General features: G+C 40.4%; 1 protein-coding gene across 1 annotated transcript in view; it reads left to right on the top strand.

The window, feature by feature from the left end:
• The window catches only part of dph1 (diphthamide biosynthesis 1), a 102,830-nt gene that overhangs the window by 42,177 nt on the left and 34,849 nt on the right, over positions 1–25,804 (top strand). The window contains exons 4-5 of the mRNA XM_086036102.1: positions 12,334–12,455; positions 23,459–23,613. Coding sequence (XP_085892228.1) covers positions 12,334–12,455; positions 23,459–23,613 — 277 coding nt within the window. The remainder of the gene's footprint in view (positions 1–12,333; positions 12,456–23,458; positions 23,614–25,804) is intronic.

The raw sequence follows: 25,804 nt of genomic DNA, 5'->3' as shown, positions 1-25,804 counted from the left end.
TACACGTTGAGAATCACTGAAATAGTGTAAGGCTAATGGAACATAAATGGTTGATTTGTCGATGCAACGCATTGTAGCAATGGATTGTACCATCTGGTTAATTTATGCTGGAGTCCATCCCTGCTTGCTGTGAGTGAAACGCTGATGGATGGATTTCCAATTTTTCAAACATTTAACAATTGCATTTAGCAATTTGCGTTTGCTTGGAGTACAAGGGAGCTCCCTGAGGAAAGTCATACACCCACTGGGAGAACATGCTAAGCCAACAGAAGTGCCTTTGACTCTCATTTGTAATTGCGCTGAGCAAATATTTTGTTGTTGCCAAAACAACATGAGGTTGTTGTGAGGGATCTATACTGTATATCAGCATTACTTCAAAGGTCATACTAATTATGCTGTAACATTACATTGCAAATCTCCTAATTAGAAATTAGTGCCATTTGTTGCATTGGCCCCAATTTAAGGAGTGCCTTCCAGTACAAGAGCCGTTTCAAAAACTCTGCCTTGACAATATTTTGATTGACTCTGTCGCAGAGGTATTCATCGAGTAATATGTTTAGCAATGTGATTATAGTTTAAGGCAGATGCCGATCCCGAAGTTTGTCAGAATAAAATTCCAATAACCGGTTAATCAAATGAATAGTTAAAACAATTTTTTTGAATAAATCTTTTTTGGTCCCTCTACACTTATATCAAAGATATGAATTATAGGCAGATTGTTTGACTGTTTTACAATAGTTTGATTTGACAACAGACACATCAGCAAAACCTGATGGTTTTTAGTTTCATTTTATCCTGTTTTTGGGGGTGGGGTGATTTGAATGTCCTTATCTTTGTTTAATTCTGTAATATGTAAAATAAATAAATGGAAAAACACAAAAATCGGGGGTGAAAAAAAATTGACCCATTTTTGCTGATTTTAAAAGAGCTGGCAGATTAATCACTCGGGCCCTAGTATTGACTTATTTGGCCATCAATAGAAAACGTTTCAGTCTGCATTTATTTATTTATTTTTGTCACCGGTATAGACCTTTCCAGCATGACTTCACATGTGCTTTCGTATGGCAAAAACTCCCCCCAGACCCCAACATTCATTTGTCATTTGGTCAAGGCAAAATGCCTTGAATGATGATTTTATTCTTTTTCTCAACCACTACTATTTGAATGTGGGAAGCGTCACTCCAAAAGTGAGGTAAACTGCTTCTAAGGACGATGACAGCATGCTGGCCGTAATTTACATTTCAATATGCAAGTTGATTCAAAATTAGAAGTGCTGGAAATTCAGGCATCCTAACAAGCTAATTGAGGAAATGACTACCGGTAATTGTCATTGCTGCTCACATTAATGGCACGGACATTCTCTTTGGACGACGAAATCGATTGCGTGCTGTTGTGCTTATGTTAGCTAACAGTTTATAGTTTGCCAAATTTCTATAAATGAATGAATAAATAAATAAATAAATCCTGTACCATTGTGGAATATCTGGTGTGGCGAACCTAAATGGCACATTTTGTCATCGTTTTTAGTTCGTCAAGAGTAGTCAATCACTTTTTGCCGCCCAGAAGTAACATGGCAACGATTTTTTTTTTCTGCAAACATTCTGAAAAGGTCTAGAATAGGGGGGTATCAAACTTATTTTTGTTGTGATTCACATTGTAGTTATGGCTTCTATCACAGTGCTGTTATGACTGTGAACTAGGGCTGTGCAATTAATCAAAATTCAATTACAATTTCGATTATTACACTTCATGATTACAAAATTGGCGTAATCGTAAAAAAAAGATTATTAATACTAATTTTGAGTTGTTTTGAGGCATGCACACACGAGTTACTCCGCCGCGTCGCCCTCTCCAAGTTAGCCAGCTAGCTAGCCAGCCAGCCAGCCAGCCCGCACCCCGCAAGTCACACTGCACACGCTCCTACTCAACGTTTTAACAGAGTAACAGACCTAAAAATGGCACAAGGCCCGCCACAGGAACGACTTGACTTGTAAACAAGCAAGGCAAGTCGACATCGCTTATTTGGTTACATTTTGGGTTTGCCGTGGAAGACGGCGAGCAAAGACGTATAAAGTGCAAGTTGTCTCTGCATCACAACGAATCTATTCAACCATCGTTTGGTTTTGTTATGATGAAACACTGTACGCAGCATCCCCCACCCTTCAACATCGGAGAGAGACAAAAAGATAACTGTATCTATTGCCCGGACACGGCTTCCAAATGTTTAGGGCACAGACTCCACTTCGCAATCGGCATGAGGGATTTTTTTTAAATAACACATCTTATGCAAAATATACACTACTTTTCCAAGCACAAAAATAGAAACCATGCTAAACATTATTACTGTGACTTAAGTTAAATTTCTTGTGTAATCTATAATATGAAGTCAATTTTTTTGTGTTCATTTTTGTTTCAAATTGCAATTCGAATGCAATTTGCAAACATGTTATTGGTCATTATATTGTACTACCGTTTATATATGGCCTACTGTAATTTAGAAGTATTGTATAGATTACGTACTAGTATGTAAAAGTCAACATTTAAATTAGACCCAATCAGCATATTTATAATTTATCAGAAGCAAATTACTTACATTTGTTTACAATGTGTAAATATTACTTTAAAAACAAAACAAAAAAAAGCTCCAGACAAAGGTCTAAATGTATATATGAATAGCATGTCTGTTATTCTGTCAAAATTGGCATTTTACTCCAAGCAGTTTACTACTTTGGCAATTTATAAGTGCATAGCCAGTTGACTTACATTTGCAGTTTAAATTTAAAAAAATAATAATTTTATAAATGTTGTTAGGTACAAAACGAACTTAAATTATAGCGTTTCAAAGAATTTTGTCTTAATATTTTTTTACATGTTTAAACCTGTTCTTGTTTTGTAGCAAAAAAATAAATAATCGTTTGAATAATCGCGATTTCAATTATTCCCAAAATAATCGTGATTAATATTTTTTTCATAATCGAGCAGCCCTACTGTGAACCCAAATTTGTATGATCACCTGATCAGATATACGCAACAAATATTTAAGTTTTGAAATCAGAGGCCAGTCAAAGCTGTTTGTTCAGGTATTATTGTTACTGTTTGTTCAAATATTATGACATTTATTTTAAAAGGAGGATTGGTAGAAAAAAAAACTTGCAATACCTCGCCATTTTTAAAACTGAAGACAATTTTGGTATTTTGGGAAGAATCATAAAGTTGATGCACATAACTTGCTTTTGTGATCCACATAAAATGATGTAGCGGGCCAGATCTGGCCCCTGGGCCTTGAGTTTGACATCAGTGGTCTAAAGCTAAAGAGATTTAAAGATCTGAAGGATTTGTTGTCTTTGGCAAGAATTCAAATAATAGATTCTTTCTCCAGATCAGTTTTGCAGAGCTGGGCATTCTGCCTACCCGATGGACCTGTCCGTCTATCTCTATGAGGGACGCCCATTTTGCCGGCGATAAACGGGAATAAAAAATTAAATTTAAAAAAAGGCGGATCAAGCATAAGCGGAAGTGGATTTTCCCCCGTCTATGTAATCGTCTATAACCTGACATTGATGATGATTGTTTCATTAGATGCAGGTAAGTTTGCTGCGTGATTACTGTATTTTACATCAGGCATAGGCCAGCTAATGGGTCCTAATAGCGTACCGCGTGACATCACATTGAGCGAGTCACAACGTAGGCTGTAGACAAGTATAGATGCGCACTTGCAGACGACTCTTGTTAGTGCTGCTTGTTTTCCGCCCATTTATCTCGGAAAGAAACATGCCTAGTAAACACAGCTCCTCTGGAACTTGCAAAAACAACTCCAGACACTACGACCGTCTACAATTGAAGGATGTAATTTTTATTTGTTTCCCGAAGCCAAAAACTCAGAGGGATGAATGTGAATGATGGGTCAGCTTGTGCGGACATCCAAGTTTAGCACCAGCAAGGTGAATGAAGCCTTTTACCTTCAGATAGAGTCAACATTTCGTTGGGGGCCATATGGTGTTACAGCTGACAATCTGCCTGATCCCTTGCCGGCCACTACATGCATCGAAGAGGCAAGCCATTTCGGTCATTTTCTTTCTTTTTTGCTTGATGTTTGGCCCTACTCCAACTGCTTGACTTCAATGAATGACGGGGAAAAATGTAAAGCCTGACAGTTTTGTCTACTGAGGTGCTCAGGTGAACTCCCCCAAATTACATACAGTGGTAGCTCTCAGCAACAGTGCACAATCTATTATCATTGGCCAGAATGATGTTGATACACAAAATAACTGCGTAATATTTGACTATCTGTTCAAATATGGCATGGTTTTTTTTTTTGGGGGGGGGGGTATTTTACGGATCGACGGATCAAAATTTAGCGGTTTGTAGTTGGAAACGCTAACAGAAGCCTGTTTAAAATCATAGGCGGACCGGCTCATAGGCGGGTACTGTTTTTTTCCGACCGGACGGTGGATGGGTACCCTGGCTGTAGGCGGAAGGCGATAAACGGACCGCAAATGTTTTGTAAAATGCCCAGCTCTGCAGTTTTGTACCAAGTAAGTAACATAAGATTTCAGTGGCATTTGGTGTGTAGCGACAGAATTTGACTCAAGGACAAATTGATTAACTCTTGTGGTACCATTGTTGTTACCCGCAAGCATCAATTGTGTTCCGTTTGCAAAGAAATTGGTTTGTTGAATAACAGGACTACGCAAAAGCAACGTGACTGATTTGCATGAAACTTTGTGTTTAGCAGATCAAATAAAGGTGCAGATTGAGGAATTTTCATTATTCACTTGACTCAGAATGGGACCATTTATCCTAGCGTTGAATGCTTGGTCGTCCATCCTTAGTAGTATTACTAACAAATAAACAATGGCCTTGGTGGAGATCTGTGCCATTAAGTGCCATTTCAGGTATCTTTGTAAAGGCGGAATTATGCATAGCTCTTCTGATGGATGGATTTCAAGGAAGGTATTTGTGCCTATTGTTGTATTGCCAAGTGTTAGGTGTCATTAATGAGAGTAGTTTGGGTGCCCTAAGTTTGGGTGACTTTCATTTCGCTTGCTGTGATATTTACACAAACACAATGCCAAAAAGTTTGATCTTACCAAAATCGGAACTGATTTCAGCACATCTGCTACGCTGAAATAATAACAATGCCAGAGGCTACTTTTAGCAACCCTATTAATTTCTTTAACTGTTGCTAAAACAGTAGGATGGTACACTCTGCTCACACTGAAATCGTTGTGCGTGGGAGCGCATGTGCATCTATGAAATACACCCATCTTGTTCTAGACTTGTTTTTGTGGCAGTGGAGTTTATTACAAAGATTCAAATCACTCGCTAGTTTCTCAACCGTATTGAGAGTTACACTGAAGACCTAATTAGGAGGAGCTGTTAAGCAGTTCACAAGCTTCTGTGACATCTTAATTAGATCTTAATGACATTTCAGTTGGCTCACAAATGAGTAAAACCATATATAAAACTCGAAAGTGACTGACATGGGAGATAAGGAAAAGATTATGACATTTTCAGCCAAATTGTTCCTTATACGTGTAAAAAACTATCATACGGTATATCCTGCATGAGACATTATGAAGGGGATTTGATTAACACAGATGCTCTTTCCATACTGTCTCACGCAGTCTTTTCCTCCATCTCCTCGCCTCTGTCCCGTTGGGATGCGGGACCAAGCATGGCTCAGTAATTACACTGCAATGTCCGAGTGGCATCGCATGTCTCGTATCAGCCTCTTAATCGAATTCATAGCATTATTACCGTGACAGTTTAGTATACTGGCTATGGTAACGTTGAGATAGGCAGCGGCAACTGAGATAATGTGAGAAAGGTATAGATGGCTGATTAGATAAAATGTTCCCCAACGCATTGTGCATTGTTCTGCATACTCTGCAGTGGATTATCAGTGCATTTTCTTTATGAATAGAGTACAAACTGTGTATTTCCACAAATAGTGAGAATGCCAGTGCTGTCATCAGTAGATGAATGAGGAAAACAGTGTGACTACATTTCACTAATGTACTACTGTCAGTAGTGTCATGAATGAATTCTGAACTCTACAATACCATTTTGTCTGGCAATTTACAGAAAAATAACTTTCATCATGCATCGATCATCATGCAACAAGACTGTAACCCAAAGCACACAGCCAACAGAACAAAGGTCTTAGATTGTCCAAGACAATTGGTCATTATACCTCCTGGAGAGGAGACTGAAGTGCGAAACCCCCAGAAACAAACAACTGAAAATGAACTGAAAGAGGCTGCAGTAAAGGCCTGGAAATTTCAAATGAAGATTGCAACAGGTGAAGTTAGTAGCTACTGACTTCAGGCTTCAAGCAGTTATTGCAAGTATGTGACAAAATATTAAATGATATTCACTTTAAAGGGACACTTGGGTGAGCTTAACATTGGCACTTAATACCGTATTTTCCGGACTATAACTCGCGCTTTTTTCATAGTTTGGCCGGGGGTGCGGCTTATACTCTGGAGCGACTTATGTGTGAAATTATTAACACATTATTACTGTCATGGCGGGCGGCACGGTGGTCGACTGGTTAGCACGTCCGCCTCACAGTTCAGAGGTCGTGGGTTCGATCCTGGCCCCGGCCTCCCTGTGTGGGGTTTGCATGTTCTCCCCGTGCCTGCGTGGGTTTTCTCCGGGGACTCCGGTTTCCTCCCACATTCCAAAAACATGCATGGTAAGTTGATTGGACTCTCTAAATTGCTCCTAGGTGTGATTGTGAGTGAGGATGTTTGTCTTTGTGTGCGATTGTCTGGCAACCAATTCAGGGTGTCCCCCGCCTATTGGCCGAAGACAGCTGGGATAGGCTCCAGCATGCCCCGTGACCCTTGTGAGGATAAGCGGTATTGATAATGGATTTATGGATACTGTTATGGCTTGTTAGTGCTGACTTGTATTTATGATGTTTTGCCTCCCTCTGCAGGCGCTCTAGCGCTAAAGCATCTGCAGAGGGAGAGAAAACATCATAAATACAAGTTAGCACTAAGCCATGACAATTACTTCTATATCATTTCATATGTTATTGTAACCCACATAAAGAAACATAAGATACCTCCTAAAAGTTATTAAAATGCATGAATAATTTAAACAGTTAAAGTCTAAAGTCTAGTCTGTTTTGTTAAATAATTAAAATGTTATGATGAAAAGCCAGCTGATCCAAACAGCTAAACATTCACAAACAAACGCCACAGACTCTAGGTGTGCAGCGAAGTTGCCTGTTTATATTGTAAAACTGCACAAGAGACAGAAAATATCATCAAGCTATGCGTTACATACCCATGCATTTTCATAGACATGAACAAGTTGAGCCTATGCTAACGATTAGCGAGCACGATTAGCATTAGGGATAGCGATTAGTATGTTCAGTCAACAACCTACAGTCATCCACAATTCAGCTCGTATACAAATGACATTACACACAATTGTCTAAGTTAATTTCAGACGATAGTTGAACAAGAATGAACCACAAACAGGCAGACATGCTAACGATTAGCGATCGCGAATAGCATTAGTGATAGCAAATAGTATGTTCAGTCAACAACACAGTACAATCATCCACAAGTCAGCTCCTATATAAATATTGCATGCTCTTTACACACAATTGTCGAAGTTACTTACAGACGATGGTTGAACAAGAATGAACCACAAACAGGCAGTTGCCTGCCTCTGGCTGGGGTATTGCATCATGCAGCCTCACACGTAAGAAGCCGAGCACAGAGGATACAAAGACATAATTACGACCGAATACATAAATAGTTTTGGAGACTTGGTCAGAGATAAATAAAAGACATATTTAATCGATGTACAACCGTTTTGGTGAGTTTAAAGTTATCTTACAGTAACTTTCTTGTCTGATTCATGTGTGAATGTTAGCTAAATGTTACCATCGTAGCTCGGTGGAAATGATGTGTACTAAGCGTACAATTTCCTCCTAAAATGCGATTTATACTCCAGTGCGACTTATATATGTTTTTTTCCTCTTCATTATGCATTTTATGGCTGGTGCGACTTGTACTCCGAGCAACGTATAGTCCGAAAAATACGGTAATAGGTTTGCATTGCAAAAATGACATTAGTACTCAAATGCCCACCTCAAAAGACTCTGTAGTGATTTAAGGGCTTTTTTTTATTAGGTTCACACAAATTTTACCGCCCCTTTTTGGGGCGTGGCTTATGTTATGTTTTCGGTCTCATCTGTCCATGTCACGGGAGGGAGCCAAGCGTGGTAATATTGTTAGCTTTGTCAGTCTGTTTTCTAGAACCAACATGCAAATGCACATTACTACTCTTGTCCATGTCAACCTGTGAAATTATAAGGTTTTTTTCAAGCATAATAGCAGACAGTGTTCTGCACAATGTTTGGATTTATTAACATAAAACGTGATCTCATCATGATCACCTCCACAAAATCAAAAATACCGTGGCGATTGCTCCTCCGCTTTCACAAGCTGAAGCGGACAAGAGCATGAATACGCAGCACGAACCACGACTGGTTATATTTCGGACATTTAGCGACGCTAAACTCGTGTCAACTCTCAGGAGAGAGACGGCGGCTTGCAGCAGGCAGATTGGAGCTTTACGCCCCCCTCTTCCCTCCCCGGCTAAAGGTAAGATAATGGGACGGCTAATAGCAATAACTAGCTTCAGGTCGTTAAAACAAAAGGTGTTAGCACAACAACATTAGCTCCTTACTCTGCGTCCAGCCTGCGTTGGTCTTCAAGTCGCGTGGTTTCCTCCCAAGCAGTCGCGTGCGTTGTCAGACAGAGCCGCCAGAGAGTGAGTTAAAACTAGAACGCCCAGGGGTTTTTACAACTTTTTTTGCAACAACTATTGAACGACAAATCTGGGTGATATTTGACAAATAACTCTGTTGGCTTCAAGTAGATAACTTTACTTTGTAAATTGGCTATTCCCTGCCAAAATAGCAGGTGATATGGCCGGGTGACATTGTCAAATGACCGCCTTCTGGGCGTTCTAGTGGTAAGCCCTCATCGAACAAGTACAACCGTCAATGTTCAGCGAATAAAAAGTTCCAACGAGGCTGACTCCACAACCGAGTGTGGCCGCATTGGAACGTACCTTTTCGGCTGTTTACGTTCCAAATTGGACGGCATGTTTTCGGTCGAGAAAATGGGGCCATTCCTCATCGATATAAATGTGCACGTCTACTCATTTACACTGCAGTCTCTGTAAATATCCTCACTGGTGTTAAATGCCTCTCTCGTCCTAACCGTGATCAGCAAATAAGCAGTGTTTTTTTAAATGTATTTATTTTTCTAAGCAAAGAAGTAGTGTGCGCTGGTCCCAGCCTATGTAGCTCTGCTCACTTTCACATTTCCTCATTCTCATATAAATCAGCCACGGAGAGGTTTAGTCCTTTTGTGTGTTGAAGTGGGCATTAGTAGAGATGTCCACATAAATTTTGGTGCCAATTGATCGCCGTATTTGGACGTTATGAGCAATGAAAGTACAATGATTTCCAATGGAGGGTTTCGAATCGGTTACTCCCGTGACTCCGGCCGAACAGGGAGAGAACGCTAGGGGGCGGGGCCATTCTCCTCATTAACAAGGGGCGTTATTCATGAGTCACTTATTTCCTAATTCCTCCCAAATTTATTGATAAAATAGAAATGACAACTCTTTTCATTTTCCTGATCAAAAAATATATAAAATGAACTTGTTAGTGAAAACATGGCCATCCCGGCCCCACCGTCCCTTTAAGTTAATTTTATGATGTCCAATCCAATGCTTTTGCTCATTTGACAAGTGGGTGGCTTTAAATAGAAGATGCTCTGTCCTTAGTTTTTAATACATCTAGATGTAAATACCATGAAATGAAAGCTGGAACTCCGAACTTTTCTCATTCATCGTTCGATCTGAAACCCAAATATCTTCAGTATATAACAAAATCAAAGGACCTGACCTTGCAGTGTCAATACTTTTGGAGAGGACTGTACCTACTAACCATTTTTCTTCCTCATGGAAAAAGGGTGGCATTTGTTTGGTGGAGGTCTACTTTTCTTAAGCGGATGGCATACTCGTCTATTAACTGGGTTTCTATTAGCTGGCCGGCCGCTGTTTGAGTACATTTAGCGTGGTGCTTGCATATGCCAGCAGTCAGATGTCAGAACAATAGATAGCAGCGAATGAGAATGTTTGGTGAGTGCAATTATACCCCACAGTGAGCGTGATGTGCACAACTGAAACACAACCTTGACAATCGAGAGGGTACCGGTAAGTAATTCAGATTTTGAAGGCAAATATTTAATCTCCAGATGAGTCGCTCCGTGTGCGTGTCGCAGGGCTCAGCTGCTACCGCCTTTGACTCGCGCGCAGCCATTAGGGCTAGAAGGGACACTGAAAATAGGCAGTGAAAACTCTGGGATGATGAGGAGGAGCCCCATGAGGCTGCAAACCAGATTACATCAGAGGGAGTGAGAGAGGGAACGCTAAATAGAAACTTTGACTGAAGCCCCTTGTGAGGAGCAGAACCGGGAATAAACACACCATGTGGATGCGGGTGTGAAAGATTGGGCAGCAGGAGGCTTCTTATCAACAGTCCGTTTGTATCTACAGATTGTTCAGTGTGCCGCCACGTCTGTTTATCGCTTGTGTTCGTTCCCTAAACCACCTTGTCTCCTCTATCCTTTACCCCTCTTGTCTTACCTGAATCTGTCAGAATAAAGCCACAAATGCCAGACAACTAGCGGTACCTCCATTTACAGCCACCCTCTCATCTACCTCTCTAACAAGGCCTCAGGCTTTCTCCCGCTCCCCTACCCCTTCCTCTCAGACTTTATTCAGTTCACTTAACCTTTACCGTCTGTCTTAGCATTTAATTTACCTATAAAGAGCAATGGAAGTATGTTGTTGTTTTTTTTTAGTGGGATGGATTATTGTTCTGAAAACATCTACTGTGGGTCCTTAGGTACCATTTTTGTTGTGTTTACCAAAAGATCTTGACACACGTGGTTTGCACAAACTGTAAAGCATCCATTCTGAATAGTTTATTGTCCTGCTGAATATGTTCAGTATCCTTTTTTCTGCAACTTGTTTTGCTGGTTCATACCAACAATATATTCACTAAGAGCCCATTACAAACTACATTGCTTACATGCACACGCCATGTGTCTTGTTTCTTTAGTGTCGGGACTCACGTAACTGCATTGTAAAATGCCAAGAGGAATGTACGGTGGTGGTGGGGGTGGCGTTGTGGGTTAATGATCATATGTGCACAGCGGGGGTAAAAGGAACAAAGATGATTGATCATTTAAGTGGATAAAACTAAAAATTTTGAATGTTGGAAATTTAAAAACCTTTTGATTTCATCAGATTTATTTTTGAAGGTTGTACTGGTTTGGAAACGGGTAGATGGATGGACGGACTTGTGGCCCGGTCGGGTCAGCATCAATGAACTTTAGGTGGCTTAACAGTCATCTGGTGGCCTGGGACCAATGGCCCGCCATTAATGGCGGACCCTGACGCCTCTCACTTTTTTCAAACATTCTTAACTGTTAATGGGTTGTGGAAAAAGAAATCAAACACTGTAAAACTGTGAAAACAATAGCACGTTACCTTTTCCTGTAATAACTACCTTCCAATAACGGAGTCAATTAATATGACATATGCCTGTCGAAAATTAGCAATGAATGAATTTTTTTGTTATTCCAAATTAAACATCTATTAGTTATAGATGCGAGTAAGTTTTCCACAAAGACTAATCATTTTAAATATAATGTAACAAATAGCTAACCGGCAACCTGCAAAATATTTGAATCAACAGCGCCTCCGGTTTGGTTCTGATACTTTTCATATCGCCTCCATGACCTCAAGTTGTGAATCAGCAAGAATTACACACAGAATACCTGATAATTAATTGATTGACTAATCAATTACTATGCTATAGGCTAGCATAACATAAGATATAATACATTCAAGTTTAACATTGAGGAAGCACTTTATTGATTGGTACTTGAATGGATGAGCAGAATGTTAATGAATAAAATTGCAATACTACCCAAGAGCCTCGCTGGATGTTGTGGATTTGTATACTCTAATCAGCAGACAGGTTGTCTCACACATACCATCACCTGCTAGAAAAATGCTCCTGATATACTGTGACTCTAGTGATGTCAGATACTATTTGGTAATTTCTGTCCTTTTGTAAGTGAATGGCCATCGATCCTATTCAACTCTCTCCTTATCACATGCCGCAAAGAATCAATTCGAACAACAGTTGGCAGGCAAGAGGGGACTGCATATGTTCTGCGGGGTTCAACTAATTAGCTTTCACTTGTGCATTCGCGGCAGGTTTACAGAAGCAGATACCATCGTGATGGGGGATGTAACGTACGGGGCGTGCTGCCTGGACGACTTCACCGCCCGAGCCTTGGGAGCCGACTTCATGGTGCACTATGGCCACAGTTGTCTCGGTGAGTCTTTGGTATTGACTGTGTTTATGAGACCTTGAGGTTATGGGACTCTGCTTCTGAACGTTCTGAGCTCGTGTTTTGTGTAATGCGTCTTTCTCACGGGAATTGCGGTCCCCAACCACCAGGCAGCAACCCGCACGCATCCGTCTGCCTGTGCCTCTTTACACAAGTCAAACAGGTTGTCGCAGTCACCTGATAAAGTTGAGTTAAAGGGGAAGTTGACTCAAACATTTTTTTTTACAAGAATATGTTCTATGCAGGCCCAGTAGAAACATGGCATTCAGATGCATATTGCGTTTGCGGAATATGAGTTAAGCAGTAAGATCCACCTGCTTTTGTCCATCTCACGGGGCGGCCATTTTGCCACTTGCTGTCGACTGAAAATGACATCACAGTTGTTCAGGGCTCAGATAATGACCTATCATGGGTCAGCTTCAGGAAACAGGTGATTAGATGAATATTAGATGAAAATGCTTAAGATTAATTAAATCTCTTAAGCATTTGACTCAAAAATAAAATACGTAAAAATCCATAGTAATTCATAGACACTTTGCAAATTTAGCATATCTCAACAACAAAACTGCCCAATATTGCCGACCAGTTTCAACTCTTCAGCCCACCCAAATCCAATCTTCAACCAAATATGCTGGGTCAAAATAATTAACCAAATCTTGGGTAAATGTAACCCGATCTGCAAAAAATCCAGCACGTGAGTTAGGAAAGCAACCCAGCATTCTATTTTGCTTTACGACACAGATTAATCAGCAATCAATTTCACACAGTCAATCGATGAAACATTACAATGCTCATCATTAACATACTAATGGAACGATCTACAAGAAGGTTGAGTGCTGACTGAAAGAAGTATTGATCAACAGGAACATACATTGGTACTATAGGACAGTATGGCTGGCACATCAGACCTTTTGGAGCCGAGACATGGCATTGACCCAGCGGATCAATGAGGAACATACATTAGTGGTGTCCTCCACCTTCTCTTGGACCTTCACGCTCTGTCCGGCTTGCTGTCTTTTACCGAACAAGCGAGGAAACCCAAATCGATCGTTCTGCTACATCACTGCCTCTTCCAAATACCAGAAATAGTCAGCGGAATTTTGATGCGCTCCATTTGTGAGATGATGTGTAACTGATGCAGGTGTATGTTTACAGAGAGATAACACAACAACAGACAATATTTCTTTGATTTAAAGTTTGATATTGTTTGCTAAAGTAGACATCATAAGTGAATACACCCTTATTAAGATACTGCACCAATTAAGATTTATTTTTCCAACCCATAACCTCTAGAGTTCTGTTGAAAACATATATAGTGACAAGGTGCATGCATTGACTCAGTCTCTTGGGAAAGGAGTCTATTGCATATTTTCTGTACTTGCGATGGTTGCTCTTTCAAATGGATTTACTTGGCCATGCCATTCCAAAAAAGCTCACATTGCTTCTGGTGAAGTCGTTCTTTCTTTGACCTGGGTGTATGCTTGGGCTTTCCCTCCACCTTAACTAAAGCCGCTGTGTATTAGTGTGTGTATATGTGTAATATTCCTGTTTGTATTTTGTCTCGACCTTTCCCACCACTCAGTCATGAAGACGTCACATGCGTATCATGTCAGCCACCTGTGAGAGATCAAAAAGCTGTTGTGACTCATAGAGGAACTGTCTTCTACTTTCATGTTCTCGCTCGTATTTCTCCTTTTGTAAGCCGCTGTCATCTTCTGTGTTTTGTCATCATGAAGCTCCTCCAGCTATTGACCCAGCTATTTTTGCACTTGTTCACTTGTAGATTAATGCACTATTAAAGAGAGATGCGAAATTTCGATTCTGTTACCCTTCACAAAACTTGCAGGATTAGCAAAATCGTTTTGTACAAATCAATTGGAAGTCCATGATTTTGTGCCATCGATAGCGTTTTCAATTCCTCAAGCACCGATTTCTGATGCCAGAAAATTCTGGGTGTCTCAATACTTTTGAACAACATGGCTGTTTCATTAGGGACACCTGGGGATGACAATTCTGGGTGTTCCAATACTGTAAGATGGCCGCCTTACTGGGGCTGGCTGAGTGGCGAGAATCATGGGTGTGTAGCTAATATCCCTGCCCAAGATGGCCGCCGCACTGGGGAGACCTTTGGGTGAGTATTCCCTGTCTAGCTAATGTCCCTGCCCAAGATGGCCACCGCACTGGGGAGACCTCTGGGTTAGTATCCCCAGTCTAGCTAATGTCCCTGCCCAAGATGGCCGCCGCAATGGTGAGACCTCGGGGTGAGTATCCCCAGTCTAGCTAATGTCCCTGCCCAAGATGGCCGCCGCGCTGGGGAGAACCCGGGGTGAGTATCCCCAGTCTAGCTAATGTCCCTGCCCAAGATGGCTGCCGCACTGGGGAGACCTCGGGGTGAGTATCCCCAGTCTAGCTAATGTCCCTGCCCAAGATGGCCACCCAACTGGGTCGACCAAGGTGCAATAACACTGGTCCACTGGAAATCAATGTTGAAATTGTGTGTTTTTTTTAATTTATTAATTTTTTTATTTTATTTTTTTTAAGGGTGAATGCGTACAATAAGAAGTAGAAATTTGGGGAGTGTTGAAAAGCTGAATGTGAGTTGAATGACTTGAATTTGTGGAAATTAGAATGGTGTAAATGTGAAGAGTTGAATGTGCCATTGGAAATGAATGGTGAATAGTGGAATTTGTGTGGGGTTTTTAAAGGTAAATGCGTTGAATGTGTGGGAAATAGGAATTTGGGGGGTGTTGAAAAGCTGAATGTGAGTTGAATGAGCTGAATGTTGTGAATTTGAAATTGGAATGGTGTAAGTGTGAAAATTGAATGTGCCAATGGAAATGAATGGAATTTGTGTGCGTTTTTTTAAGGGTGAATGATTTTAATGTGTGGGATGTACGAAATTTGTGTGGTTGAAAAGCTTAATGGGAGTTGAATGAGCTGAATGTTGTGAATTTTAAATTGGAATGTCGTAAATGTGAACAATTGAATGTACCAATGGAAATGAATGGTGAATAGTTGATTTTTTGTAGGTTTTGTCAGGGTGAATGATTTGAATGTGTGGGAAGTAGGAATTTGGGGTTTTTTGAAAAGCTTAATGTGAGTTGAATGAGCCGAATGTTATGAATCTCAAATTGGAACGAGAAGTTTGGATGATCTGAGTCAAGTTAAAACTGTATTTAGTGTCACATTGAATAATCAGACTTTGCGGCACTGTCAAATCAGAGCAGCGGTCGCTGCTCCGGCCCTAATAATAATAATAATAATCTCTACAAAAACAATAGGGACCTCGCAGCGGTTGCTGCTCGGGCCCTAATGATGAAAGGCCTTCGCCTTCACACAATAATGTGTCTGCAAATAAAGGCTTTGAAAATCTACCACTTCATACATACAGAAGTCAGCTCAGCATTGAATTGGAAGAATTTATCTTTCTGCCTTCCTATATAGCTCACAAATTCTTCATCTAGTAACTATTTTTGGTTGGAAATGCCACTTGGATCAGTCTATAACCGTTTTTAATATCTCGAGTCACGATCAGGTCGTAAAATGAATGTCATATGAGGACATTAGAAAATTGTGGATTTGTGACTACGTTTGATAAGATGAGTCACAGGAGCATGCCCTTAACCTTGCAGTTCGTCTTTCTCCATTTGTCATTCAGATTCAAATTCTTTAATAAATTGGTTTATAACTATTGTACTCCTGTTATGTGATTGATCAGCACATGTTGACCTATCTATACCAGAGTTCAATGTGCAATTGAAATTCCTTGCAACTGCAAATTGTCGGTTTAATTCAGAGTGGCTTATAATTCTATGAAGAATTTTGGAGCCTCTATACTGTATTTGGTCCATACACATCTGGGAAACCTCCTCCAAAGGTGAGTTTCTTTTAAGAAAACATACCTTAACATTTTAAGTTGTTGCTGTTCCAAGAAACAAAATTAGGATTTACTTTGTGAGTCATTCAAAAAGAATAAGAAATAAAGGAGGAAATCTATAGCAAGCTCAACCATAATGCACATGTAGAGAAGCATTACAAACACTACCACTGGAAAGAATAAAAACGGAAAAAACGAAAAAAAAGTCCTAAAAAAGCTCCATCGCTCTCTGCTAGTTATAGCAATTCCCATACTCATTTTTGATAGTCCAGTTTTTTTAAAAGCCCAGTGATTCATTTGAATTCAAACTTGTACTCAGCCACAATTCTGCAAAATTTGAAACCAATCATCAGTTGTATGCTTGTGCCAGTAATTCTGCAGGCTGAGCACTTCAGTGACTGAGGTTGTGTAGTTCTTGGCGAATAGGGTCGGATTGTTTCCTCACCTCATGTGTTCCAGTCACCAGTTCTGAAAAGACCCTTGCATGTTGCCCCTTAATAGCCGATTTCTTTCTTGGTCTGGCCCGCTGAGGTGACTGCCATATTATCCTTGTAGTTTAGACACTTCATTATTGGCGTTTGCTGTGATAAGAATAGGACACGTAAATGGACCATTTTCATTCTCGCTAAGCGGTTGAATTTCACACCGGTGTTACAGTACAACTGGCTTCCACATTAACCGGCTCCCAATTCCAGCTGTGGCTGTTCGGGCAATGCCAGTCCAGTAATTTTGTTTTTCCTGTGTGCAGATTTGTCCCAAGCAACATTGAAACTGTTCAATTGCATACCTGTTCAATTCTACAATTAACACTTGAAACCAAAAGTCTCGTCTACAACTCCCCGACTGGCTGCAAGAAATTGTAAACATAAAAATATAAAGGTAGAGAGCGGTATTTGAACCTGTGACACACAGAGGAAGAAAGCAGCGGTGCACGTTCGGAGCGAACGTTCTACCCACTACACCAGGGGTGTCAAAGTCAAATGGACGGAGGGCCAAATAAAAAAATCAGCTACAAGCCAAGGGCCGGACTGATCGAATGTTCATTGAACATTTTTTAAATGTCCAGATTGGTCCTTCGTGCCTGCTGATGACACGCGTTATGATATATATTTCTGTAATATATTTCTTTGCCTCTATGTTTGTCACCCCCCTGGCTGTTGTGTTTGTGTGTTCTGAGTTACTAAATAAAAAATTAAATAAAGTACATTACTGCTACTTTTGTGAGGCATCTCGTACGTCACTTCCACCTAAGAAACCGCTGCCCATCTTGTGAAACAAGATCAGCGGGACGTTTGCGTTTCTCCTGCCAAACTGGCAACAATTTTGTGTTTCACTCAGGCTGCAAGATTGTATGAAATGTACATAATGTGAAGTATTTCTTAATAAAACGTGTTTTACTCCGAATAACTTTTCACCACAATCCGATTCCGAAAGCCACAGAACAGTGACGTGACCTCTTCAGTCGACACGTTAAACGACCGAACTTTGCAAAAGTAGTGGTAATCTTTGTTATTTTATTTTTTATTTAGCAAACACAACAACCAGGGGGTGGCAAACATAGATGCAAAGAAATATATTACAGAAATAGTGTAACAAATTGGGTTATCTGCGTTGTGGTCAATTTGTGTTTTGCCGAGTTGTGTTGAATGCATCGCGCGGCTCGCTGGATGGGAGAGGATCCGAGCGAGAGGAGCGGAGGACAAAGAGGAGAGCCATTGCACTTTTTTGACTGAAAGGTTGTCGTACTGAATTGGCGTTGGCTGCGGCCCACAGTAGCCGGTTGGACTAATAAAAACCTGATAATTAACCTACGTCTGACGGCGTGTTCTTTGAAGACACTATAATACAGTAAGTATTCCCACCTACGGACCTCTGTCAAACGGAAATTCCCTCACCCGGAAAAATAACGTATGCATTAAATTGTCTACTCCTATATTACATTCACGATCAATTCCTCACAACGACAGTTCCGGTATCCAGAACCCGGAACAAATAGCGAAGCCCGCAATAGCGCAAACTCAAGCAGTCCCCGCTCTATACTACGGAAAAACTTTGACCGCTCCACCATCAGATCAAACGGAAATTCCCTCACTCGGAAAAAAAACGTATGCGTTCAATTTTATAGTACTATATTACATTAACGATCGATTCCTTACAACGAAGTTCCGGTATTGTATCCGGAACCCGGAAGCCATAGCGAAGCCCGCAGTAGTGCAAACTCAAGCAGTTTCTACTCGATACTATGGAAAAACTTTGACCGCGCATTATCATTTCATTATTTATTCATTATTATTATTCATTATTATTTCATTTTCATTATCAGATAAAAAAACGACAACAAGTAAGTTACTTTGGCATGTGTTTTTCTGAAATTGCAAAAGATTTCAAATGTATTCATTTACATTTTCGTCTGTAGCTCATGGCGGCCAAACCAAGAAGAACGGTAATGGCCGTGGAAGAGAGAGTGAAATGCATCCGATTAAGTGAAGCTGGACTCAAAGTAAAAAACATCCAGGAGACACTGGAAACTAAAATCTACGAGACTTTGAAGAACAAGGAATCGATTCTGGCTCAGTACGATTCCAGCAGTTTGCCTGCTCAAAGGAAATTGCTTGCGGCTCGACAGACGAAGTACAGTGGCGTAAATGAACGTGTCCTTTTGTATGCACAAGAATCACCAGACATCAGTGATGATCAACGGGGCAGTTACTTGCAATCAGCAACAAAACTGTATGATACGCAGACAAACATTTTCATACAGCAAAGAATGAAGCCCACACAACAACTCAAAATCTAGTAGAGAGAGGTTAACCATTTTCTGACATGTTTTATCACCATTTCCCTTATCATTGTGTGATAGAAATTGTATTCACAAGTAAGAGTATTTTTTTATGAAGTATTGTTGTACATACATGTATATTGAATAAAACTGATGTAAATAAATACAATTTCATATTTTTAAATTACAAATACTACAAATGTGTTATACATCCATGCAATTTACTACTCATGATTTTGTCAAGTACTGTCATTGTATGTTGTGATTGGACTTTTCTAGAAGCTCTGTTCCAATGGTGGCCTATCGGCACCCGAGTCGGACAGTCCAGCTGAGGGCATGTACTCATCGTCCATAGCTGTCACCACTGTATGTCCATCTCCATCTCAGACTCTGTGGCAACTCCTGAAAATACAATTATTTGGAACAAAAAATTAATTACCATAATTATATTGTTTGAGATTATGGTAATCATGTAATTAGATTATTAAAATAACTAAATGATAACATTTATAAATGTAGCTCTGAATAAAAACCATAAAAAAACAAATCATGAGTATTGTTGGCTGCAAATACGCAGAGAAAAGGAACTGAATTAGTGTTTTGTTGCTTAACAGTAGAAAATAAAACAAATATATCAAATACCAAAGATGTTGAAATGCAGTAATATTTACAAAATAAAATACAGGCCCTATACAGGTGTGGAGAGCTAATTCTTTTTCGCAAATCCGTTAAAACCTTCAATACAGAAATACTAAGTTTGTGAAAACAGTTTAGTACACTTCAGTTTTGTAAACTGGTTTGTTTTCATTGACTGTGAGACAGGAGTCTCTATCAATTTTGCATCAGCAGTTATTTGCTTAAATGCACTGTATATGTTCTCTCTTGGATGATGGTGGCTGGACGACTGTGTGTGTATGTTACAAGATACAATTTGTTACCTCTTTTCTGAATGGCTTTCGATCGATGGTTATCAAAGTGCTTTATAAATACAGCTGAGTTGCGTTGCGCTGCAATGCTTCTGCCCAGCAGGTGCAGTGACGTCTCTCTCTCTCTCCCTCTTTTCCCTGTAAAACTGCTTCTTTGGGGAACCGAAACAGGCTCGTGCCTTCCTCCTGTCGCTTCAAACAAAAGCCAGCAACACTACGTCGCGTCGCGAATAATCCAAGTGAAACGAATCAGAAGAGAAAACACGACGAGCGCACTTCACAGCCGCCAGCCAGCAAGTCAGACATGTCTCTCCGTTACTTCATAAGCACTGACCCTCCATTTCGGAGTGAGAACACCGAAACCCGGAAGTGATTGAAAGTGTAACGCTAAATCCATTAAATACTCTGTTTATGTCTACCAATTCGAAAAAGCGTTCAATGCGTAATGGATATTTTATTGTTTAATACAACATATTAAAATGTGTTAAATTCCTGTCCCACACACTTTAAGCTTATGTGTTTTCTCCTCTGTCCAGGGATTGCTGTTCTCAATTTGTTAGATTTTGCTCCATTGTTTACCACTCCGCACTTCGAATGGTGCACTCGGCTCTGGCGCATTGGGTCTTCCGTCGCGTAGAGTGACATCACAGTCAGTCAAAACTGATTTATGTGTTTGGAGACTGTATGCTAAGACTGTATGGACATTTTGGGAAATTCACTGGAGCTCCTCATCCACACAGGCACTCAAGAGCATGGCTGGACACAGTAGCAGAATATAGTCCAGATTATAAATCAATTTGTAATTATTTACAAATCTCCTGAAAAACTCTACTAACCCCTGCTGTTAACTTTTCATACATCTCACAGTATATCACGATTGATGTGTGAGGCTAAAAAAAACAGGCGGTTGACAAGACAGGTCCAAACAACAGCGGCAGAGAGATTTTAACATTTTTCCCCGTCATTCATTGTCATCAGGCAGTAGGAGTAGTGCCAAACATCAAACAAAAAAGAAAGAAAATTATAGAAATATCTTATCAATTCGACGCAGGCAGTGGCAGGCAATCGATCAGGATTGTCATCTGTAGGACCATGGCCCCCAATGAAATGTTCACTACATATGAAGGTGAAAGGCTTCACCTTGCTGGCGTTAAACTGGTCTTTTGGGCGTCCGCACAAGTTGACCCATCTGAGTTTTTGACTTTGGGAAACGAATAAAGAATACGTCCATCATATGTGGACTTCATTGTGTCTGGAGTTGTTTATGCAAGTTCCATAGCATCAGTATTTACTCTGCATGTTTTTTTCTGAGATAAAAAGGCAGAAAACAAGCAGCACTAACAGGAGTCGTCTGCGAGCGCGCTTCTATGTTGCCCCTCCCTTCCAGTTCACAATGTGATGTCACGTGTCACGCGGTCTTGTGATCTAAAAATAGCACTCTTGTGGCACTCTACAACCTTAGCTGTCCAACAACATGCTTGACGTAAATTAGGACCCATTAGCTGACCAAAAACATCCCTTATGTAAAATACACGAATTAAGCAGCAAACTTACCTGCGTCAAACAAAACAAGCATCAATGTCAAGTTACAGACGATTCCAACGACGGGCAAAAATCCACTTCCGCCTCTGCTTAGTCCGTCATATTTTTTTCAAGTTTCCCATTTGTTTATTGCCTGCAAAAACAGGAGGTCATAGACAGGAGGCTGATAATTATCCTGATTGTGTGAATCAGGTGTGTTGGAGGAGAGAACTACTAAAACGTGTAGGAGAGTGGTCCTCAAGGACTAGAGTCATTTTAGTGAGTTGTTCCAAAAACACAATTCCAGAGTATAGTCCGCTTTTTGAAGCACTATAGAAAACGAATGGATAGACACAAGTAATCACCGCAATTGGGGCGGCATGGCTCAGTGGTCGTTTCCCAACTCCGAGGTTGTGGGATCGATCCCCGGCCCTTTGTGACCATGTCGAAGTATCCTTGAGCAAGATACTTAACCCCCAGTTGCTCCTGATGCTGCATCATCAGTAGGTAGATGAGGTACAGTGTAAAGCGCTTTGAGTACCCAAGGTAATTTTCTATATGAGTGACTGCCCATTTACCATTTACCAATTGTATAATGCCGAAATTGATGGACTCCAAGTAATCTGGTTTGGCAATCCCCAATTAAGAAGCAATGTCTGCCCGTCAATGTCGATAGAATAACGTCATTGAAACTTGCAAATGGTCTCATAAGGTAGATATTAAAAAAAGACAAGTTGAAGGTGAGGTGTTTGGTTAATCACAGAAAATCATTAAGTTAACGTGTATATTTTACAACCCCAATAACCGCAGTGATGGGTTCACTGAGTTCTGTCCATCTCATTGACTGCATCTCTAATTGTAGCGTCTTAAAAGCCGGCTGCCATCCTCACTTCAACGCAAATCGATTGTTTGCCCTTTACCTTTTGAGAGTGCCCATAAACAATTGACAGCTGCAAGCTCGATTGTAGATGCTACTCAACTTCTCAGACCACGCATCTCCTCCCCTCATGATATATTAAAGTGCTGGGATACTCGTGCAAGATATCCCAACTCCCAATCCATCCCTTTCGCGCTCAGATTGGATGCCATAAATCACTTCTGTTGTCAAGTAACTAACAACCTTCAAACACACACAGTTGCTTTATAACTCTTCTAGTACTTATATCTTATGGAAATTAAAAAAACATGATCTTAAATGTTCTACATTCAATTCCCAAACTTAACTTGGTGCTTTTCCAACTCTCTTTAATAAGAATTTCTCCTTCCTCGCTTCCATCCCAGCTGCTTTCAGTCCTCCTGTAATCATCCATATCACACAGCCCTTCAGTGTCTGCTGATCCTCTTTGCCCTTTGTCACAATTTGCTCTCATCCCTCTCCCGTTTTACACTAATCTAGTCCATTAAATACCAGCTCATTCAACTTGCAACGTAATGGGCCGTTGGCTCTGTCGTAACAACAACGCCTCTTTGCTCCGCATTTGCAAATTCAATGTGGCGCAAAAGAATAATTGCGATGATCAGTGCTAATGGTGATAGTGTTCTTCCTTCCATTTTCTTGGACTCCAGCCTTTGTTCAGCATTGAAGTCATCCAAGAAAATTTTTAACGCAGCTCCTCAAGGCACGGCTGCTTCCCAAATGGCCTGTGAAATGAATTACATCAAGAGTAATCGCATGTGTATCTCTGCCTTACCTAAATAATAAAGCCCCTTGCATCGGCTTCACACATACTTCATCTACTGTGTATCGCAAGGGTGCCTATGTACTCATGAACATGTGCCATGCGCTCATGTTTGAGGCGCCATTAATAGTGCATGTGCCACAGGCTCACCTGACACAACCACTTAAATTATTAATCCGCTTTTTTTTTTGTCTTGGTCTCCACAGTTCCCATCGACTCCACCGCCGGAATTAAGATGCTCTACGTGTTTGTGGACATCCAGATGGACAACGCACACTTCCTGGACACAGTCAAGTTCAACTTCCCGCCTGGACAGTCGCTGGCACTCGTCAGCACCATTCAGTTTGTGGCTGCACTGCAGGTGATGGAACACTGGCATGGCATCACATGCAGCTTTTGTTGTGGGAGGATTTGAATCGCTTCCTGTTTTTTATGCCTCCACTGGCAAGTGGAATGGCTTCATATTGACGATGGGCATTTGAAGACAGTTTCTTAACCGACTAAAGCCTGAAGCCCCTCGTGAGACAGCTCTTTAAACGTACGGTCGTCTTTGGAGTCACCCTTGAAAAGCTGACATTTTCGCCACCTACAAAATAATTCACATCTCAGCCCCTGTAGCAGATAGAAACATAATTCCAAAAGAATTTGAGATCTTAGATGTGGCTTTCACACAGGCCCGAGTTTATTCATCTTTATTGTTTCAATCGAAGATGTAAGTGAAGCACTATTGCTCCTCGAAAACGCGGTTATGTGCTCCCGTCCTTAATGGCTTAATTCATCCAACTAATTGTTTATTTTCATTCTTAAAGTCCATTTCTGTTATTAATAGTAGGTGTGTCACTCTCTTTTAGCTGGGCATACACTGCAAAATAAGTCTGCTTAAAGCCAGATTTTGTTTTGAACGACGGTACTTAAATTTGCAGCATGGATGATTTCAAGTCATTTAGTCATGCAGGAACAAGGCATGATTGACAGCCACCAATAAGAGAAATTTCTGCCAAGTTTGAAGTTTTGTTTGCTGGCTGGATTTTGTTAACACTGAGCTCTTTTCTGTAAATAATATGACATTTCATGATGGCCCTAAAATGCACTCTAACCTTTACAGATGAACTTTGAAAAAAAAAATCACAAGAGGTATCTGATTCATGAACATTTTTGAGAATGTTCACTTATATGCATTTCTGTGACTCGTCCAGTCTCTCAGCATCTCTGTTTCAACCTGCAGATGACAACTGTCACTCTCTAAGCTCGGTGGCCACTTCCCTCTGAGAACGTCTGCGTGAATTAAAATACCAACTCGAATTGAACCAGGATATGTATTGTCATTGTTGTTTCATAGATCAAACACCTTTTGCAGAAATTGTGCAAAAAATACTCAAACACTGTACAGTTCGACAAGTTTTGAGGTCAAAATAAGTTTACCTGTAAAGGTTATACAGCCGACCCCCGGCATACTCACAGTTCGGCATCCGCGGATTTGCATATTCGCATACTTTTTTTCTTTTTCATTTGGTTTGGACACCTCCTGAACCTACATTTAAAGGCAACAACCTGAACGTACAATGTGTGCTAGTCTAATCGTGGCTTGAGCACTTCAATGGCTAACTTTGACTTTTCATAACAGTTTGTTAACTTGTAGTGTCAGGTAGAACGTGAAAACACTTCTAAAATTGAATATTTGCTTAAATTAAAAGATCATGCTAATGAAGTGTCTTGAGGCTAATAAGCATGTGCGTATTGCATAATGAAATCTTGATCCAGGGAAGACACTATATTCCAACAAGGCTCTTAACAATTAAACATAAACTGGATTGTTGAAAAGGAAAAAGTAATTTAATAAGACACTACTGCTGCCTTAGGCCCTGAGCTAAACCTCTTTACACTGAAATGCACAAGCCAGCTCTTAAATCTTGATCTCTGCAGCAGCCGATTTAGGCAAGATTAGGCCTAAAGGTTTACACACGTGGTCAACTTTGTTGGTTCACAATGTTTAATGAAAGAAAAACCCAGTCATCTCAGAAATAACTTGAATCTGGCAAAAGTACTAAAAAAAATAACCAATGAAAATCAGACATTGCTTTTGAATTGTGAAACGCAATTCTTTTTTCAAAGCAAATTCATTAAACAGACAAGGACAAAAATGATGGTACTTGGTCCACAATGTGATGATAGAAAAGTAAGAAAGTGCACAATCTTCAGTGGATTAACCCATTAAGGCCTAAAGCGCCTTACTCAACAGCTCCCCAAAACCTAAGGTCGCCTTCGGAATTACCCTTGAAAACCTGAAGTTCTCCCAGAATTCAACACTTGAAAAACACAAAATGATTAATATCTCAGCCCATGTAGCAGACAGAAACATAATTCCAAAAGAAATAAAGAGCTTAGACATGTGGCTTTCACACAGGCAGAATGTATTATTATTTACTGTTTCAATTGAAGATGTAAAAATAACGTGTCAGTGCAAGAGAAGCGATATTTTAATTTTAAAAAAAAATAGAGTGGTAATTACCATCCTCTATTCTGTTACAAAGACGTCAATATCGTAATTGTCT

The sequence above is a fragment of the Filicampus tigris genome, chromosome 7 (genome assembly GCF_054856515.1).
Source record: "Filicampus tigris isolate MCC_2025a chromosome 7, RoL_Ftig_1.0, whole genome shotgun sequence".
In the NCBI taxonomy this organism is placed as follows: Eukaryota; Metazoa; Chordata; class Actinopteri; order Syngnathiformes; family Syngnathidae; genus Filicampus; species Filicampus tigris.
This window is presented reverse-complemented; position numbering and strand designations above follow the sequence as displayed.